This window comes from Grampus griseus (genome assembly GCF_964374135.1).
Source record: "Grampus griseus genome assembly, chromosome: 10".
Classification (NCBI taxonomy): Eukaryota; Metazoa; Chordata; class Mammalia; order Artiodactyla; family Delphinidae; genus Grampus; species Grampus griseus.
The window spans coordinates 92,632,780-92,650,392 of record NC_139004.1 but is presented as its reverse complement, the minus strand read 5'-3'; the positions used below and the strand labels follow the sequence as shown (position 1 = coordinate 92,650,392).

Here is a 17,613-nt window from a genome sequence, read left to right as displayed (position 1 = left end):
GACACTTTAAAATGTGTGCTGTCACTTTTCAACAAGCTCTCTAACTGCATTTTTTCTTAAGCTATTATTATTATTTTTCTAACATCTTTATTGGAGTATAATTGCTTTACAATGGTGTGCTAGTTTCTGCTGTATAACAAAGGGAATCAACTATATGTATATGTATATCCCCATATCTCCTCTCTCTTGTGTCTCCCTCCCACCCCCCTAGGTGGTCACAAAGCACCGAGCTGATCTCCCTGTGCTATGCGGCTGCTTCCCACTAGCTATTTTACATTTGGTAGTGTATGTAAGTCCATGCCACTCTCTCACTTCGTCCCAGCTTACCGTTTCCCCTCCCCCTGTCCTCATGTCCATTCTCTACATCTGCGTCTTTATTCCTGTCCTGCCCCTAGGTTCATCAGAACCATTTTTGTTTTTTAGATTCCATATATATGTGTTAGCATATGGCATTTGTTTTTCTCTTTCTGACTTACTTCACTCTGTATGACAGACTCTAGGTCCACCCACCTCACTGCAGTTAAGCTATTATTAAGATGAATTCAAATGATTTGGGCACAGTGACCTGATGGAATACATGGAAACAATGAACATCAGGGAAATAAAACCATGTCTAGGATTCAACATTCTCTAAGAATAATCCTCAAAGTAGTTCTCACTCATCTCTTCTCGTAAGATTGCAAATTCCTTAAGGGCAGAGACCATTTCTATTTGTTCAGGTAGGTGACCTTGTAAGTAGTCAAGAAGCTTGCACAGTCCAACGACCTTTCAGACTGTTTCTAAGAGTCTCGCCAAGCACATATTTTCCATTGCAATAGTTAAGATGCCAATACAGAAACATGCAAAATGGTGAAAAAATCAAATGGAGAAAGTTTATAGCCCCTTAAATATAGCCCACACTTCAAATTCTATGAAAGAATTGTTTATGGGTAAAAGAGAAAAAGCTGAAATCACAATGCAATTGAGAGAGAACATTTATCATGATGTTATTGATAAGAAGATACAACAGTGGACGTTCCAGAAAATCCTGAGTCATGTTTTCAAACAGTAATAAACTTGGCAAAGAGACGAACTCAATTACACCTCTGCAGCATCCATGGAAGGCAGTGGAAAGATTAGACAAGAATGTCGGCTAGGGATCTGACTACATGTCCTGAAACCACAGAGGCTGAAACCTTCCTCGCTCCAGAAATGTTAACACAGCTTTCTGGATTGATGCAACACTGGTAACATTTCAAGCCATCGCCAAAAAGATGAGCTACTGCAGGCAGGGCGTCTCAATAGACAGATGACAAGAGATACCAAATTCTGCGTAATCTACATACGGGTCATTTTCTTGGCGCTCAGTCAGCGCTCAGTGACCAGCTAACTGTGGGGTTGAGGGAAGAACACAGCTGTACTCAGAACTCGGAATAAGGGGACAACAAAGGGGCACTGGCCCCTTCATCACACATTCAGCATTCAAAGGAACTAAAGTCTAGAACCTAGCTGCTAAGATTTCAGACAGGAAATAGCTTTCCAAATGCCTCTCCTTCTCCCCAAGCCGACTAAGACACCACCACCAAGTGTCCTTGTGAGAATCGCGGCCCAACATCATTTTCAGCTCTTGCCTTGTGAGTCTGTACCCAGCAAGGGACAACTGGAAATAATGCTGAATGTTGTTTTGTTCTCTCAGCAAGCTTTGTGTATCCATTACTGACAGATCTGAAAATAAAGTCAATGCTAACATTAAAAAAAAAAGAAAAGTTCTTCTAGCTTGCAAGAGACCAGTGAAGGACAGTTATGGGTTTCCTTCCTCCCCCTGACCGGATCAAGGGACTGCATTCCCCTGGGCTTTTATATCCTTGTGTAATAGTTAATTAAATACTCTGTGCTTACTGGTTTATGTACTAGAGAACACTAATTTTAGAAAACCGATTAGCTAGTTCTTTCTAACTGTATGTTATTGTAGCTAAGGTCAAATTTTTCACTGAAACTATGGCAACAAAACCCCAGTATTCTTTGTCAACAAGACCAAAGCAAAGTTCTCAAGAGCAGGCCTCTACGTGATGGTTAAACCTAGGCTGAATTATTCTATTTTCTACCTTTACCTGAAATGCCATGTTTCTGAGAATGGATATGGGGGAGGGGGTGACTTCAGTCTCAGCAGCGTGCTAGCAGTAAGTCCAAGTGAGCTTATACTTAAGTGTCATCACTGATAACATTTTTAGACACATATAATTTTAGCAGCACAAAATATCCAGACATTTCAGAAGCACCCAAATTGGAACTCACATGTACCTGGAAAAATACCAGACGAAAAAAGGCACTTCTAAATGTCAATAAGAGAAATAATTGTCCAACTGATTTTCTCAATTACTGCAACTGCTCTAATTGGAGTTTTTCTGCCCTGGCCTCCAGCTATTGCTTTGTCAGGGAGAAAAGACAGACTCTTTGAAGGGACACATTCTTCTCCCCACACCTGTGGCCACTCTCCACTTTTCTCCCCAAACCAGTGGACACAAGCACAATTCTTGCCTTCTCTAGGAGCCACGAGGGCTTCTGCCTTGGCCAACAGTACCAAGGAAGCAGCCGCTGGATATCCCTTCTCCTGGAAGCTCAACTGTCCTCAGTCAGGTACAGAATGTCACTCTGCAGGCCAACTGGCAGGCACCCCTCTGAACTTACAAAAAACACACAGCAGGGTGGGGGGTTTCAGGAAAAGAGCAGATTGGCAATATCTGTCTCCTGTCTGTCAAGAGTGGTCGGAGTGCCTGCTGCTTGGGTTAAGATAAACACAACTTCCTCTCTCGGCTGGGCCTGTAATTCTATACATAAGGCAGGATTGCCATCTCAAGTGAACGCCCCATCAGTGAGTGAGGCCCTGATCAAGGCTTGTGTAAGTAGAGAAAGGCCTTTGGTTTCTCTTCAAAAGGTTGCAAGCTCTCGAGCTCCCTCTTGTTCATGAACTCGCTCAATAAAGTATAAGAAATGCAGCGAGGTTAAAGTGTGTCTGGCCATGGATATCTTTGTACACTCCACATACTGAAGTTTTAAAACGGACATATCAACGTCTGAAGGGCAATGTCTGATGTTCCTAAGAGATGTCCTGAAAGCTGTTAATTGCAAATTGAGCCACAACAGCTACTCAGCTACCACATATTAAGTGCTTAGGTTGTGCAAGGCATGCTGCCAACGGTGTTACACACATGCATCACCTCACCCTAAAATAATCCCATCAGTTCCATGCTACTATTAACCACAGTTACCAGCTGGGGAGACTAAGGTGTAGAGAGGTTAAGTAATTTGCCCACGGTCACACAGCTAATGAGAGGTGGGGCAGGGACCTGAGCCTGAGTCTGACTCCAGAGCCAGCACTCTCAACCACTATGCCCATGGCCTCCCCAATACATCTTACCTATTCATTTAAACCAGATCTGGCAGGATCTTGATTCAGAAAGGTTTTTGGATTTTTATATTTGCTCACCTTTTCAAATATTCAATAATTCCATCTTTCCACTACTACCTATTGTTTTCTACGCATTGAACTGAACATACTTGGTTCCCTGAGAGCTACTCATGTGGACAGCGTGTCTGTAACTCTCCCCAGCTGTTTGCTGACCCAATGCCCCCAAACACAGGAAGCAAAACAGAAGAAACAGCTGGGTCCTTTGGTGGGAAAACACAGACACTTACGGTCAGATGGGATCATCTGCCTAACCTCTGTCCCAGAGCAGAAATCGTCTCCAAGATCCCTGACAGATGTTCAGACCCTTATGAATGAGAGGAAACTCAGTAATTTGAAGCAGGCCTCTTCCCTAAGCAATGGCTCAGTATTTATTACAGTCAGAAGCACATTCCTAAAATCGAAAACTCTGCCTCTGGTCACTTTCCTCTGCTGGCCCTAATTCTCTATTGTTCTGGGCTCAGCACATCCCTCCCTATGACAGCCTCACAGTGAGAGGAGACAACTGTCAGTTGTCCCTTCGGGCCTTGCATCAGCATGGCGGTTTGTCAGAAATGGAGAATCTCAAACCTCACCCAGACCTACTGAATTCGAATCTGCATTGTAACAAGATCCCCAGGTGCCCATTCAAGTTTCAGAAGCCATGCCTTAGAGGTTTTTCTTCATTCATTCTACAAATATGCAAGAGCCTGCCACAGGCCAGGGCCTGTGCAAAGCCTTAGAGGGAGACAGGCACAGCTTCCGAGCTCACGATGAATGGAGTGGGTAACAGTGAAGTCATCCGCCAGCAAGAGCAGCTCACCGTTTTAGGGCATTTAGTGCGGGCCAGGCACTCCTTTAAGTGCTTCACGTGGACTGGCTCCTTTGACCCTCACAAAAACACCATGAGGTGCATATAAGAATCTTCCCATTTTCAAGATGAGGAAATGGAGATACTGAGAGGTTCAAGCTGACATGACCAGCATGAAACAGAGCTGAGAGTCAAGCCCTAGCAGTCTGGCTCCAGGGTCCGGGCTGACAAGGAGCAGCCTATGTGTACACAGGGTCGGCAAAGAACCTCCACAGGGGATGCCTGAGGTCTGAAGGATGAGTGGGCATGACAAAGACTAGGGGGTCCCAGGAGGAGTGACAGAGATGGGGAGATCATTTCAGACAGAAGATAAAGGACACGCAAAGGCCCAGAGCGCAGAGCGAGTACCCTGACTGCCAGGACGAAATGCCTCGGTGTGGCAGGAACACAGAATGTGGAGGTGGTGGGGGGGACGGCAGCTGAGGCCGAGAGGGAAGCAGGGAGACTCATGCAGGGCCCTGTGAACCCCGAAAGCATGTCCTTTATCCTAAGCACAACTAGGGAACCACCAAGGGCACCAAGCAACCAAGTGATATCATGAGACCTGCGCTGATTCCTCTAGGCGCAGGGAATGGATGGGAGGGGCCCCAACGCTCAGGCCCAAAGGAGACAGAGAGGAAAATGCAGAAACCTGCAAGGAGACCACTGCAGCAACTTAGGTGAGAACTGCTGTTGCCCGGTTAGTCTAAAACGTCTCAAGTTCTCTCAGCTACTCACCGTTCAGCACGAACGTCATCACTTTGGGACCTATCCTCCTGGTTACCCCTCCTTTAGCTTTATTCCCATTGAGCAGTATGACTCTTAAATGTGGAACCCAGGATGTGATAAGATCCCCCAGATGCTTCTTGAGAAGCACAACTCTATTAATTCACTTGAATGGTTGAGTAGAGACATTGTCAAGAACACTCCAGACATGGGTTCAAATCCCAGCTTGGTCCAGACTGGTTACTGACCCTCTCCAGGTTCAGGGTACCCAACTGTAAAGTGGGGATAATACACCACCACACCACAGGAATGCTCCAACATTCAAGAGCAAAGGCACACCATGACTCTGCCAGAAGACCAGGCACAAAGGAGGAAGGGCATTAATTATTGTTTGTTTTTCATGATCATGTATTGAATGAGGCCAAGGAATCGCAAAACTGTGGGCGTAACAGAGAAAAAAGATCAAACACTGGGGGAGGTCAAGGAGAAGACACCCTCAGAGGATGAAGCCAGTCCACATTCCAGGGAAAAGACAAGTCAACTATAAGAAATCTGTTCAGAAATCTTTCCAGACTCAGGTAGTTTGGAGAGAGGTTATAGCACAGCATCAGGCATCCATGTAGGAAAAAAATTAGCCTTCAGTTAACCTAAAATGTCATCAGCAAAAAACGCTGCAAGAACCGGGAACAGTGAAAACCATTTTAGAACAAGCACTAATTCCTTTTCAACCAGCTTTTAACTAAGGACCATCATTATGCCGGGCACTGGGCCACGAGGGCAGGGCAAGATCTGGTCCCTCCAGGTGCTCCAAAATCTAGCTGGGGAGACAAAAATAGAAGACAGCTGTGATACACACTACACTGAAGGTTGTGAAGTAGGCAGTTAGCATGTACCTCTAGCATGCAGACATTGGCTCCTGTGCAATGCATTTCAGAACGCCATATTTCGGGGCAGTAGAGGAAGAAGGTGATTAAGAAGGAATCCAGTAATTTGGCAAAGGAATACTCAAAGGCCCGTCTCCTTCTAAAGCAGTTTAGAGGAGGTATTATAAGGAAGGCTGCTGATGTCAGACTGTCTGGGTTCAAATCCTGGCTCTGCCACTTCGCGCTGTGTAACTTGGACCCACCACTCAACGTCTTGTACGTTAGTTCCTCATCTATAAAAGGAGGGCAAGACTTCATAGCTCTGTAGCTGCCTTATGGGGTTGTATGAGGGTTAAATAAATTAACGTATGTAAAGTAAACTATACAAATTAAATAGATTAAATTTCATTAACATATGTAAGCACTATACATGGTATTCAATATTATCTGCATGTATGGAAAACACATTATCATTAAGTACACAAGGTGATAGGATAAAAAAAAAATTTTTTTTTAAATCCATTGTTCAAACACAGCAGCCTAAAAGATAGTGTGGGTGGGGACCCAGGGTGTGTCCCAATCCCAATTTTGACACAGAATTGCTTTCTGAGCCCAGGAGACGACCTAAATCTCTCTAATTTCCTCATCTGTCAAAAAAGGGAGGGAAAGAATTATCATAAACTCAAGTGATTCACCACATAACTTCATCAGTGCTCTGAAGACAGGATTATAAAAGCCTTCACCAAAAGAAGAAGTCCTTCATCAACCACTACGTTCTGCTTTCAGGAGAACCATATAACAGTATGATGCAATTACACATGCTCTCTGTCCAAATCAATTTTGCCCTCAATGGAGGAAGCCACAACGGCAATACTGAGATTCAATCAGATGACAAAGAGAACACATCCCTTACACTGGAAGCACTTTATGCATATAGAGCTGAAATTTGCTCTCCATTAGCAAATGAATTATTATGAGTAAATGAATAGAAAACAGGGGTCTGGGGTCTACTCTCCCATGGGTGACTCAGCTATTCAGAAAGGAAGCTATCCAAGGCAACGGAGTATAAAGCTCTCCTGTGTCCGTGTGCAGGATGCCCAGCACCTTCAGACACGCATCTCAAAGCTTTGAGCAAGTAGGCAGGAATCCAGCGAGGGCCACTTGTAGTGTGTGGGACTCCAGTCTAATCACGCAGCAGGCATCACCTCAGTGACCGTGGAACATGCTGTGACCCTTCTATGGTGTCCGGGGAATTGAATTACAGTGTTGCGCCCTTTAGATGGAGTCTGTTGGTTCAAGATTGGGATAAGTGGGTAAATCTGAAATGAAGATTATAAAAAAACCTACTAATCTTTTTATTAAATTTGAATTGATTTTGTGAATACGGAACACGATGCAAGAGACGTTCCCACAAAGCAGTTGCTCGCACACACAAAACCTTGAATACGCTTCAAGGCATATACATGACAAGCACCTTAAATAGACTGATTTTTCTGCCTTATTTATAACAAGACAGGCAGAAAACTCAGTCCCACTGCGAAAGGCCCATCGTGGATTAGAATCAAAAGAACAAACAAAATTTAAGGGAGGACCTCCCCTTCGCATGTGGGTATTTAAAACTAAGTAAGATATGGGTTCATTCCTTCGAGGCCTTGCCAAAAGAAAAAAAAAAGGAGAAATAATGTTGCTTAGCAACAATTAGAGAACGGGCAGGGAAGGAGAGCGGGGGTGAACGAAAGCTGAGCCTATGAGTTCGTTATGGCCACCCTAGTCCAGATGACCTCTGTGACCCAAGATCCAGGCCGTGTCCCCATTTGGCCTCAGAATAAGGCCTGGCTGTTTCCATCCATTCGTCTTATCTTGATGAAGAAGACCTGTAATCCCAAAGAAATAGAAACCTACTTCTGGACAGCACGAGGCTCCTGGACAACAATGCTGCCTTGTGAAAAGCTAACCGGCCTATTTCTGGCGCTGATCACAGTTTCAAGCTAAACTCCATTGAGCAGATGGGAAAACGGAGGCCTGGAGAGATGCAGTGACTCCCCCACGGCGTCACAGTGGTCGGTGGCAGAGCCTGGGCGGGGCGCTAGCTCTCAGGTCAGCTGGGGCTCTCTACTCCAGGGCTAGCAGTTTTCCCACATCTGCGAAGAACCATCCCCCACCTCAGCCTAAATGGGAGGTAAGACTGTGATCAGATAAGCAGGTTGCTGGTACTCAAATACTTCTCATCGCTGGATCATGAAAAATGCCATTCTTATTTGAGGCTCCCTTCAAAACTGCTGGGAGATCCCAGGCCAGTTCACAAAGAGCTTGCATGAGATGGGAAACACTTCTTTCTCTCTCTCAAACAAGCCATCTTACTAAATCCACAAGCCCCCTAATAGGTGGGCTGACACAGTGCAAGCATTCTGGGGCTGCAGAAAAAGAAGAGTCCAAAAAAATGAAAAGACCCTAAGTCTGATCCTCAAATTCACAGCCATGCTTCAGACCCAGAGTGGTTTGTCACCGCCAACCAGCACACTCCTCATCCCAGTATCATCCTGAGACCATGATTCCTAGGCTGTCAATCTTTTAAAGGGGACACGTGCTGAGCAAGCAGGAGTCTTCAGCCAACATGTTACTCAGGAGATGCCCGGAGGCAGGGTTATACTGCCCCAGACCAGACCCTCATTTGCATTACAAATAGGATTCAAATAATGTTGCAGGTCACAGACAGAGTACCCCACACCTTGTTAAAAACGCATTAAGGTAAAGGGTCCAAGTGGTTTTCTATCTTGCAGTGGGCTTTCTTCCTCATTTATATGGTCCTAACTTAATGCTAGAAAGAGTGTGGGCAGACAGCAGAAAAGTAATAACCTAGTCCATTCCCATTTAGAGACTGCAGGTGACACGGCTTGAAGGAACTCTGTGCTTTACACGGGGAAGGGTCCATAGGGCAGAGGGAAGACAAACCACTGGGTCCAGGCCTTTGCAAGAGTGTTCTGGCCTGACTCTGACACTCACACATCATGTGATGCTGGGCCAGATCCTCAACCTTGTCAGCCAAAATGGCATCAGGGGTAAAACAGACACACCCTGGGCTGAGAAGGTGTGGCAAACCTCAAGGAGAGAGAACACGTGAAAAGTGTCATCATCTACTTTGCTCCAACAAACTACTAGATTACAGGGGCAACTTTCCTACTTTATAGAAAGATATTTCACCTGCTGGGCCTCTACTTGCATATAAACAGCTGTCACGTGGACAACAAATTACTCTCAACACAGCCCTGAAAAATTTTAACGGTGTATTGGCGTTGACTTCCTTGTCAATGTCTCTATCTTTCCTCCCTGGGACACAAATGGCTGGTGCACAGGAGGCAACCAATAAACGTTTGTGTAATGATAATAATCATTCTAAGAAGGGACATTTAAGTGACTATGGGCAAGTTACTCAATTTCTTAGGGCCTCAATTTCCTCATCTGCATGATGGGAACACTGATACCTACACCTCACAGGAAGGTTACCAGACTAAAAGAGAGAATCCACGGGAAATGCTTTGCACAACTAAATGCTCTATTACTGTCGGCTACTGTTATTTATAATGTGGGTCTGTTTCTCCAAGACACCTTAAGACTCTCAAAAAGCCACAGGGACTGTGTTCAACTCATCCTGCCTTCCCTTATCACCAAAACCAGCAGCTGAAACACAGTAGGACCTCAGTGCTTGTTGAGCTGAACACTCATTTTCATAATACATCCACCTAGTGGATTATTACGCTTGAAACCAACTTGATTAGGGGAGAAGGCGAAGCACAGGGCACAAGGGCGATACTTACCTAAAACACCCACACTTTCAGCCTGATCTCTGAGCTCTTCCCCAATCCACATGAAGCACTGAACGACATCAGAACGCTTCCTTTCTCCTCACCTTTCCCTGCCCAAACTAAATTCCTCCCCATCTTCCACTGTGAGTTTTCTTTCAAACAGCTTTTCTTCTGAAAGTAAAGGTTCAACTACAAGGTTAAAAACCTCTCACACCTTGGTGACACTGATACGATAGCATCTGTACAAGATCAAGGATTTGGGGCCAAGATTGGCCTCTTGACATAAATGGAAAAGATCAAGTTTTGAGGGCAAGAACTGGACCACTGCCCCAGTCTGAAAAAGGAGATTACACAATAAACCGCATCAACACCAAAGCCTATCTTATTTCCCAGAAGCCCCAGTTCTTATTTCCACTCGAACAGTGCTGAAGGTTATACTTAAAACAGCAGAGACTCTAGGATCAAAATGGACGATGGTTGTTAGTTTCCATCTTTTCTTTGCAGAAGATGCCGGTATATTTACTAGGGGGAAGGGATGGGTGGGAGTGAAAAGGAAAAGATAACATAGAGAAAGGAAATCACTAACCACAAAGCTTCTATTCCCAGTTTCAATCTGATGTTTGCCTTCCCTATTCTTTTAAGATTATGGGCAAAGCAACACAAATCAGGAAGAAAAGAGATTCTGCCTTCCCTTCTATGGACACTGGTGCTTTAAAATGGTACCACATTAACAAAAGGACGAAAGTAACAATTATTCTACATCTCAGATCTTCTCATCACCTAGAGGGCAGGGACACGGTCCAATATTCATTCGGATAATGAAAAAGCCTTGGCTTATGTGAAACAGATGTGCAGCCAATCTTTTCTTCCTACAGACAACGTTAGGGGCAGGAGATATAGTCCAAGGAATCACAAAAAAAGCAATTCCCTTGGAAATGTACTTTGACTCATCAGAAAGAAGCAAGTGTGTTCAGTAGTTTCACTCTTCTGCATCTACTGTGAAAAATAACAGCAACCAGTCACTGAGCAAGCCTTGTGTACCCAACTACTCTGTTTGGCTATTTACCCATATTATCTTCAATCCTATTATCTTTATGAGGAAGGAATTCTTTTTCCCCCATTGCATAAGTAAGGAAACAAGCTTAGATATTTAAGTCATCTATCAAGATCACTCAGCTTGTATATGGGAACACCTGGGCCTCAAATCTAGGCCCACGGGGTCCATGTACACACCCCTAACCACAGAAGCATTTAAAGACAAAAAGTGGAACCATATATAAGAATTCACATATAGTTCCTTTCCCTTCTGCCACCATATATGAGTATCAGGCTCTGTACTAAGAACTGGGAACAAAAAGACAGGGATAACTAAGGCTTCCTGAGCCCTTAACTAAGGGCCAGGCTCCCTCAGTACTAAATGCGGAACACACATTTCATCGTCACCATAACCTTATGAGGGAGGGGCTAATACCATCTTGCATTTTGCAGATGAGAAAACCAAGGTTCACGGAGGTTAAGCCATTTGTCCAGGGTCACATAGCTAAGAATGAGTAGAACTTGGATTTGAACCCAGGAAGCCTGATACCACAGCCTATGCTATTAACCACTAGGGTAGCAGATTTCAAGAGGAGCTCACAAAATGAAAAACCCAAAGTCAGAAGCCACAGGGAGTATTAGATAAATAGGCCTTTGGCTTCCATTTACTTAAGAACAGGTTATGATGGTTCTCAATATAGGAAACAACTTGGCAAGGAAACAATGGAAGCGACAGCAAACCCAAATGACTAAATGTAGCTCTGCTGACTGCCTGGATAAAGACTCCATCATCCTATGCGGCCGCTTGCCAGCACCTCACTTTTCCATATGTGTTTGTTAAACTTTGAGGTGCAGTGGCACAGCAAGGAAATGGACTAGAAATGCCTCCAAATTGCCCAACTGCCCTATGCACCATTTCTAAACATCAAAATGACTTCAACTTCAAAATAGACTAGTATTTGGAGAGGCAGTCATCCCTTTCTAAAGAGAGATCTTTCTCTTCATTTTAGAGGAAAATGTTTCAAAGTACGCTACACCAGAACTGAAAGGCTGCTTTGGAAAAGGTCGCCCGGGTTCCAAGGTGGAAGAGACCTTCCTGGCATGGCAGTGGCTGCGAAGGGAGATGGGCCTGGGCCCCTCACCTGTGTGCAAAGGACCTCCGGCTCACCACAAGGAATTTAGGCAGCCCTGACCTACATTCACAAAGCCTGCAGCAAAGCTTGTTTTGAACCAGATTTCCCACAAGTACAAAGCACCTCACAACCTAGAAACCTTTATTTTTAATTTATGGGGAAAGACAGTCAACAAATTAAGTCACTGTCATGTGACCACCTGTAGAACCAGGCCAGGCCATAAATGGAATTTGGTTCTTTCTAAATGGCCTCTCTCGGACTGTCACTTTTATCTCAGAACAATCCCTTTCAATCAGCCACCAGGTATACATCTAAGCAGCAGGCACTTTTACCCTAGTGCCAGGAAAACATGTATCTCTCCCGAGTTCCCCTGGCTATGGTCCTGTTTATTTTAACGTTCTAAACCTGTATTCAAATAGCCACTGGTTAACTTTGTACAGTACAGTAACATCTTTCTCAGCTTCCTTTCCCAACTCCCAGAGCCTGGGTGTAGAATGGGATAAGAGCTCACATCGGACCCAAGCAATAAGCTTCTCATCCCTTCGCTTGGTCCCTGCTGCAAAAGCAACGTGTGGGCCAGCTCCCTGCTACATAGTAAAGCCGGGAATTTATAGCTCAGGCTCTATTAGCAGTGGTTCTTAACCTAGGCTGCACGGAAGACTCACCCAGGGAGCTTTCAAAATATCTCAAACGCCCAATTAAATGAGAATCTCTGGAAGCGGAGCTCATATGTGATATTTCTGAATGTCCCCCAGGTGATTTCTCTGTGCAGCCCAAGTTGACAAGCCCAGCTCCTATTGCACCCATCACCAGCTCTGTGACTCCAGACAAGGTGCTAAACCTCTACCTATGAGGGCTTCAACCCCCTCCCAGGGAGAACAGAACCCTCCAAGAGCTAAAAATGCTTGCAGAGCCCTAAGCACATTATCTGTCCGTCACTCTTGGCTCAAGTCTATCACTCTTGGCTCTTTTAAAAGATAAACTGCAGCACATTATATAATTCAGAGGAGGGAATTAATTCTATGAGTGAGTGACTGGATTAGGATCACTGAATCCAATCTTTCTGCTGCACTCAGGATTCTGTTTTGGAAGATGACATGGAACAGGAACTGAGAAGAAAAAGGCAACAGAGGCAACAGGAACCTCAGGTTCCTGTCACATCAGGCTTACGCCAACAAGTTTTTTTTTTTTTTTTTTTTTTTTTTTTTTTTTTGCAGTACGTGGGCCTCTCACTGCTGTGGCCTCTCCCGTTGTGGAGCACAGGCTCCGGACGCGCAGGCTCAGCGGCCATGGCTCACGGGCCCAGCCGCTCCGCGGCATGTGGGATCCTCCCGGACCAGGGCACGAACCCGTGTCCCCTGCATCAGCAGGCGGACTCTCAACCACTGCGCCGCCAGGGAAGCCCCACGCCAACAATTTTTCTTTTTAACAGTCTCCCACCAGCACCCCCCAGGTGAAAACATTCTGCTGGCACACTCATGCCAACTGGATGCAGCTCAACACTGAACGTCTTCCAAATGGTTTCTCCCCATCTGAACGTCTGCCTCCTATTTTATTCTAATTTCTTTAGCTTTTATCCAAAAAACTCAAACAGTTTCTAAATCACCTAACAATAAGAACTTATAACTCAAAGGATACAATCTGCAAACAGCAAGGTTTAAACTCTTTGGGACTGAAGCCATCAGTCAAATACCTAACCCAGTGGGTTCTCAGCCCTGGCTGCATATAAAAATCACACGGAAAGCCTTAAAAATGCCACTGCCTAGGCTGCAACCTTAAGAGATTCTTTAATTGGGCTGCAGTGGGGCCCTGGGCAGCCGTTTAATTAAAATTTCTCCCAGATAATTCTACTACACAGCCAGAGCTGAGAACCACTACTAACCACAGCAACAGCAAAAAACTTAAAAAAAAACGTTTCTCACTTTAAGATAACAACAATATTTTAAACACCTCCTGGAATAAACGAAGCTACTTTCCAAGGAAGGCATCAAACGCAAGAGGCCTACTAAGAAAGACAAAACTGCTAGGCTACCAGCAGGAAAGCCGTCCCACCTATGCCTTTTAACTCAAAAAGTAAGTAACAATCGAGAACTTCTCACTCCAAGGCAAGGTATCTAAGGATATCAAACCCCCAAAGGGACAGCAAGATCTGCTGAAATAACACTTGTTCCTTGTGACTCAATCCAGAAATCGTTTGTTTGGCCATATCTGCACAAGTGTGAGGCTTTAAACTGAATTAGCACTTACCAACATGTATTCAAGAGACAAATGAAGGCCCTAATACAAGCCATCCCAATCTTGACACTGAACTTATTTATGCATTTTCAAGAGGTCAGAAAGCTTGAAATTGGTATCATACTTTTAAAAAATATGTAAGCAAATAAACCTATGACTGCTTTAAAAAAAAAACTAAATCCACACAGAGCAACACACTTCATGAATTTTCAAATGAGTCAAGGGACCCGCTCTGGGAAGGTCACCAACTTACCTCTGAATTTCTTGGGTGGATTGTTAAGGTCCCCAGCTTCTGGCTGTACAACACAACGATCATCAACCAGGCTGCAAAGAAAATAAAGATAAATGTTGTACCAAGCCGAGTCTAAGAAAATAAAACCCTAAGCACTATGCAAAACTCAAATACTCAGGGCTGTTCCTGCACAAAACTTAGGCTGCCCTATTCTCCTGCCAGGGAACTGTTGACACTAGAGGTTTCCTATGTAGGGAGCTAAACCTCATCCAAACACCCAAGACTCTGCTTCTGCAACGGACACATTCAGCTACTGTTTTCTGTGGCTCTTTTCTCTTACCCGCAGCCACGAGAGATCTGAGCACAGCACGCACTAATGCTCAAGTCGGGGGCATAGCAAGGGATCCGCGCTCAACCAACGGTAGCTGAGGGGCCCACCCCATGCCAGGCACTGAGCTAGGTCCTGGGATGTGAGGATGAGTAGAAGCCAGGCCCCTGCCCTTAGGGAGCTCAAGGCTAGTTTGTGCAGGAGCCACAAAGACAAACTGATAACAAGAATATAAACCAAAGGCTGTAAGGGAAGAGAACAAAATACAGCCAGAAACTAACTGTGCCTGAGGCCATCTGAAAAGCTGCTGGTGGAAGAGGGAAAACTGGAGCTATTGGAAACTGAAGTCAAGGTGGGGGATGAAGAAGAGGGGAGCGTTTTCAGGGGGAGGGAACCCCACGTACAAAAGCATCGAAGTAAGAAAGGACTTTGGAGCTTCAAAAGCAACTAGTGCAAAAATTACAGATAGATAACCAGCCCCAAATTATATATAAAGGCCCCGTGTTTAAAGTCCCAACTGAGGGCTTCCCTGTTGGCGCAGTGGTTGAGAGTCTACCTGCCAATGCAGGGGACACGGGTTCGTGCCCCGGTCCGGGAAGATATCCCACATGCCGCGGAGCGGCTGGGCCTGTGAGCCATGGCCGCTGAGCCTGCGCGTCCGGAGCCTGTGCTCCGCAGCGGGAGAGGCCACAACAGTGAGAGGCCCGCGTACCGCAAAAAAAAAAAAAAAAAAAAAAAGTCCCAACTGAACAATCTGACTTGTACAATGCTTTTAGAAGAACCGATTTTAAAACAGTATTTTTGTTTGAACAGATGAGGAAATTGAAGCTCTGAGGAGTTTAACTGACTTTTCCAAGTTCCTAAAAGTGGTATCGGTAAGATTGGCTCATTTTCCAAGTGACCACAGAATTTGCTCCCAGTTAATATGGTTTTCCAGGGTTTCTTCCATTAATCTGTGTCTTATCCCAAAGGCAAGGTACCGTTAAATACCCAGCCTTAAATCTTACTGCTCCTTCCTCCAAAATTCCCTGACAACTCCTAAAGTCCTGCACGTCTTTCAAGACCCTGATTCAGAGCCCCCATCTTCTCCATGAAGGCCCTCAAGTCTTTCCTGCCCCAGACCCTCTCTGCCTCTCCTCTGTCACCCCAATATCACTGGGCTGAAACACAAATGGTGCACTAGGCTACGAACTCCACGAGGGCAGAGATCTGCCGGCTTTGTGGCCCAGAAGGTGCCCGGGGCCAGCACACTTCCTGTCCAGGCTGGGTGCTCAGTATTTACTTGGTGGATGAATCAAAAGTGTCCCACCAGCAATTTGCCTCCTTCAGCTCCGAGACACAAGAGCCCTCTGCATCAACAAGAGGGACAGTGTGGTGACAGCCTGAACTGTAATGCAAAAATCAAGAGCAGAAAGTCAAGAATCACTGAGCCTCTGTGAGTATAAATAAGGTAATGCCACCAGATCAAATATAATATGTGTATGCAGGGGCCGGGGGGAATGCCTTGGAATCCAATGCAGGACTGGGTTAATTTATCATCAAGCTCTCAAACAAGCGGGAAGAGGTAGGAGAAAGGGCCCCAGCCTAGGCTAGAAGAAAGTGAATTGTAGATGGCACTCGGCCACCTACTAGCAGCACGACGCTAACTCCATCACGTCACTCCTCCTGGTCTCAGTTTCTTCATGTGTAAAATCGAAGAGTAGGTCTCAAGGATTCTCAAGTAGGCAGATGTTCCTAAGACTTTTTGTGTCTTAAATATATTGATACCCGGTGCCCATCCTCCCCAGGCCTCCTAAAGTCGTGTTCCAGGATGGGACCCAAGAACCTTTATTTTTAACAAGTTCTGCAGGTGATTCAGAAGCACTTCTCTGACAGTGCATGTCATACGCTTGGGCTGTCCAAGGTCCTAGTTGAGTTCTAAAGTTCAGTGAGTCAATAAAGCCATTTGGAGGTAACCACCATCTATGTAAGTGGAACTGGGCAACATAAATGGAGCTGGAGGCTGATTCCACAAAAACTGGCAGTCATTCATCGTCAACCAAGACTGCTGCTCCATAAATGTAAGAAATATGAGAAGGAAAAAGGTCACACTTTATTTTCCAAATCCATTTTTATACCAATTATCCTCAAATATGTGCAGGGAACCAAGGGAATAAAATATTCATCTAAAGGAAGGACTAGGGCCCAAAATTCATACAAGAGCCATCCTCATGTTAAAGGGGGAGACCTTATCATTAATTTGTTCATAATACTTGAGGAAAACGCGTAGAAAGCTCTGCACTTCATACGAAATCTAAGAACAGATGTTCTGGAAGAAAAGGAGGTATTAACATTATAGGGGCTGGCACAGTAGACTGAGCAAGTGACAGGAAGCGTGCCCAGGTGACTGGAAGGGCAGTGGCACCGTTAAAAGAAACTGGGGCCAAAGAGGAGGGATGGGGCATAGAGTGGGGTTGAGGTTTAACAAGGCATCCAGGTAAGAGCTCTGGGGAGACAGTTAGGAGGGTGGTGAGCCAATTCAGCCAGAGAGGGGTGGTCAGCAAAGCCAGGAAGGAAAAGTCTGCCCTGTCAAGGGCAACCGTTAGGAGCGCTGGTCTTAGAGTCCTGAGTCTTCGCAACTGTGAAACCCCGGGGCAGGTGGTTTCACCTCTCTGATGCTCAGAGGTTTTACCCCCATAAATAGCCATAACGACAGTCCTCATTGTAAAAAGCTGTTTGGGGATTAAAGGGATGGTGTATGTACAGTACGCAGCACAGAGCTGTAAACACCCATAGGCTTCGTGGAAGGAGTTACCGTTCCTACTTACTATTGGTGCTGTTATGGGTGAAAAATAGGAAGAGGACTCAAGATTCAACCACGGATGGAAAAAGCAAGGAGCCAGCCAAGAAGAAAAAAGGGACAACAGAGAGGCAAAGCAGCAGGGCTCTTTGCCAAAAGCCACAGAAGGTAAAATGTGAAGGGTGGGTCTTTAGAGAAGTTAAAA

At 45.2% G+C, this 17,613-nt stretch overlaps 1 protein-coding gene across 1 annotated transcript in view; it reads right to left on the bottom strand.

Moving 5' to 3' along the window:
• ITPR1 (inositol 1,4,5-trisphosphate receptor type 1) overlaps positions 1-17,613 on the bottom strand; it is a 318,582-nt gene that overhangs the window by 275,885 nt on the left and 25,084 nt on the right. Inside the window, exon 3 of the mRNA XM_082663160.1 lies at positions 14,323-14,393. Coding sequence (XP_082519286.1) covers positions 14,323-14,393 — 71 coding nt within the window. The remainder of the gene's footprint in view (positions 1-14,322; positions 14,394-17,613) is intronic.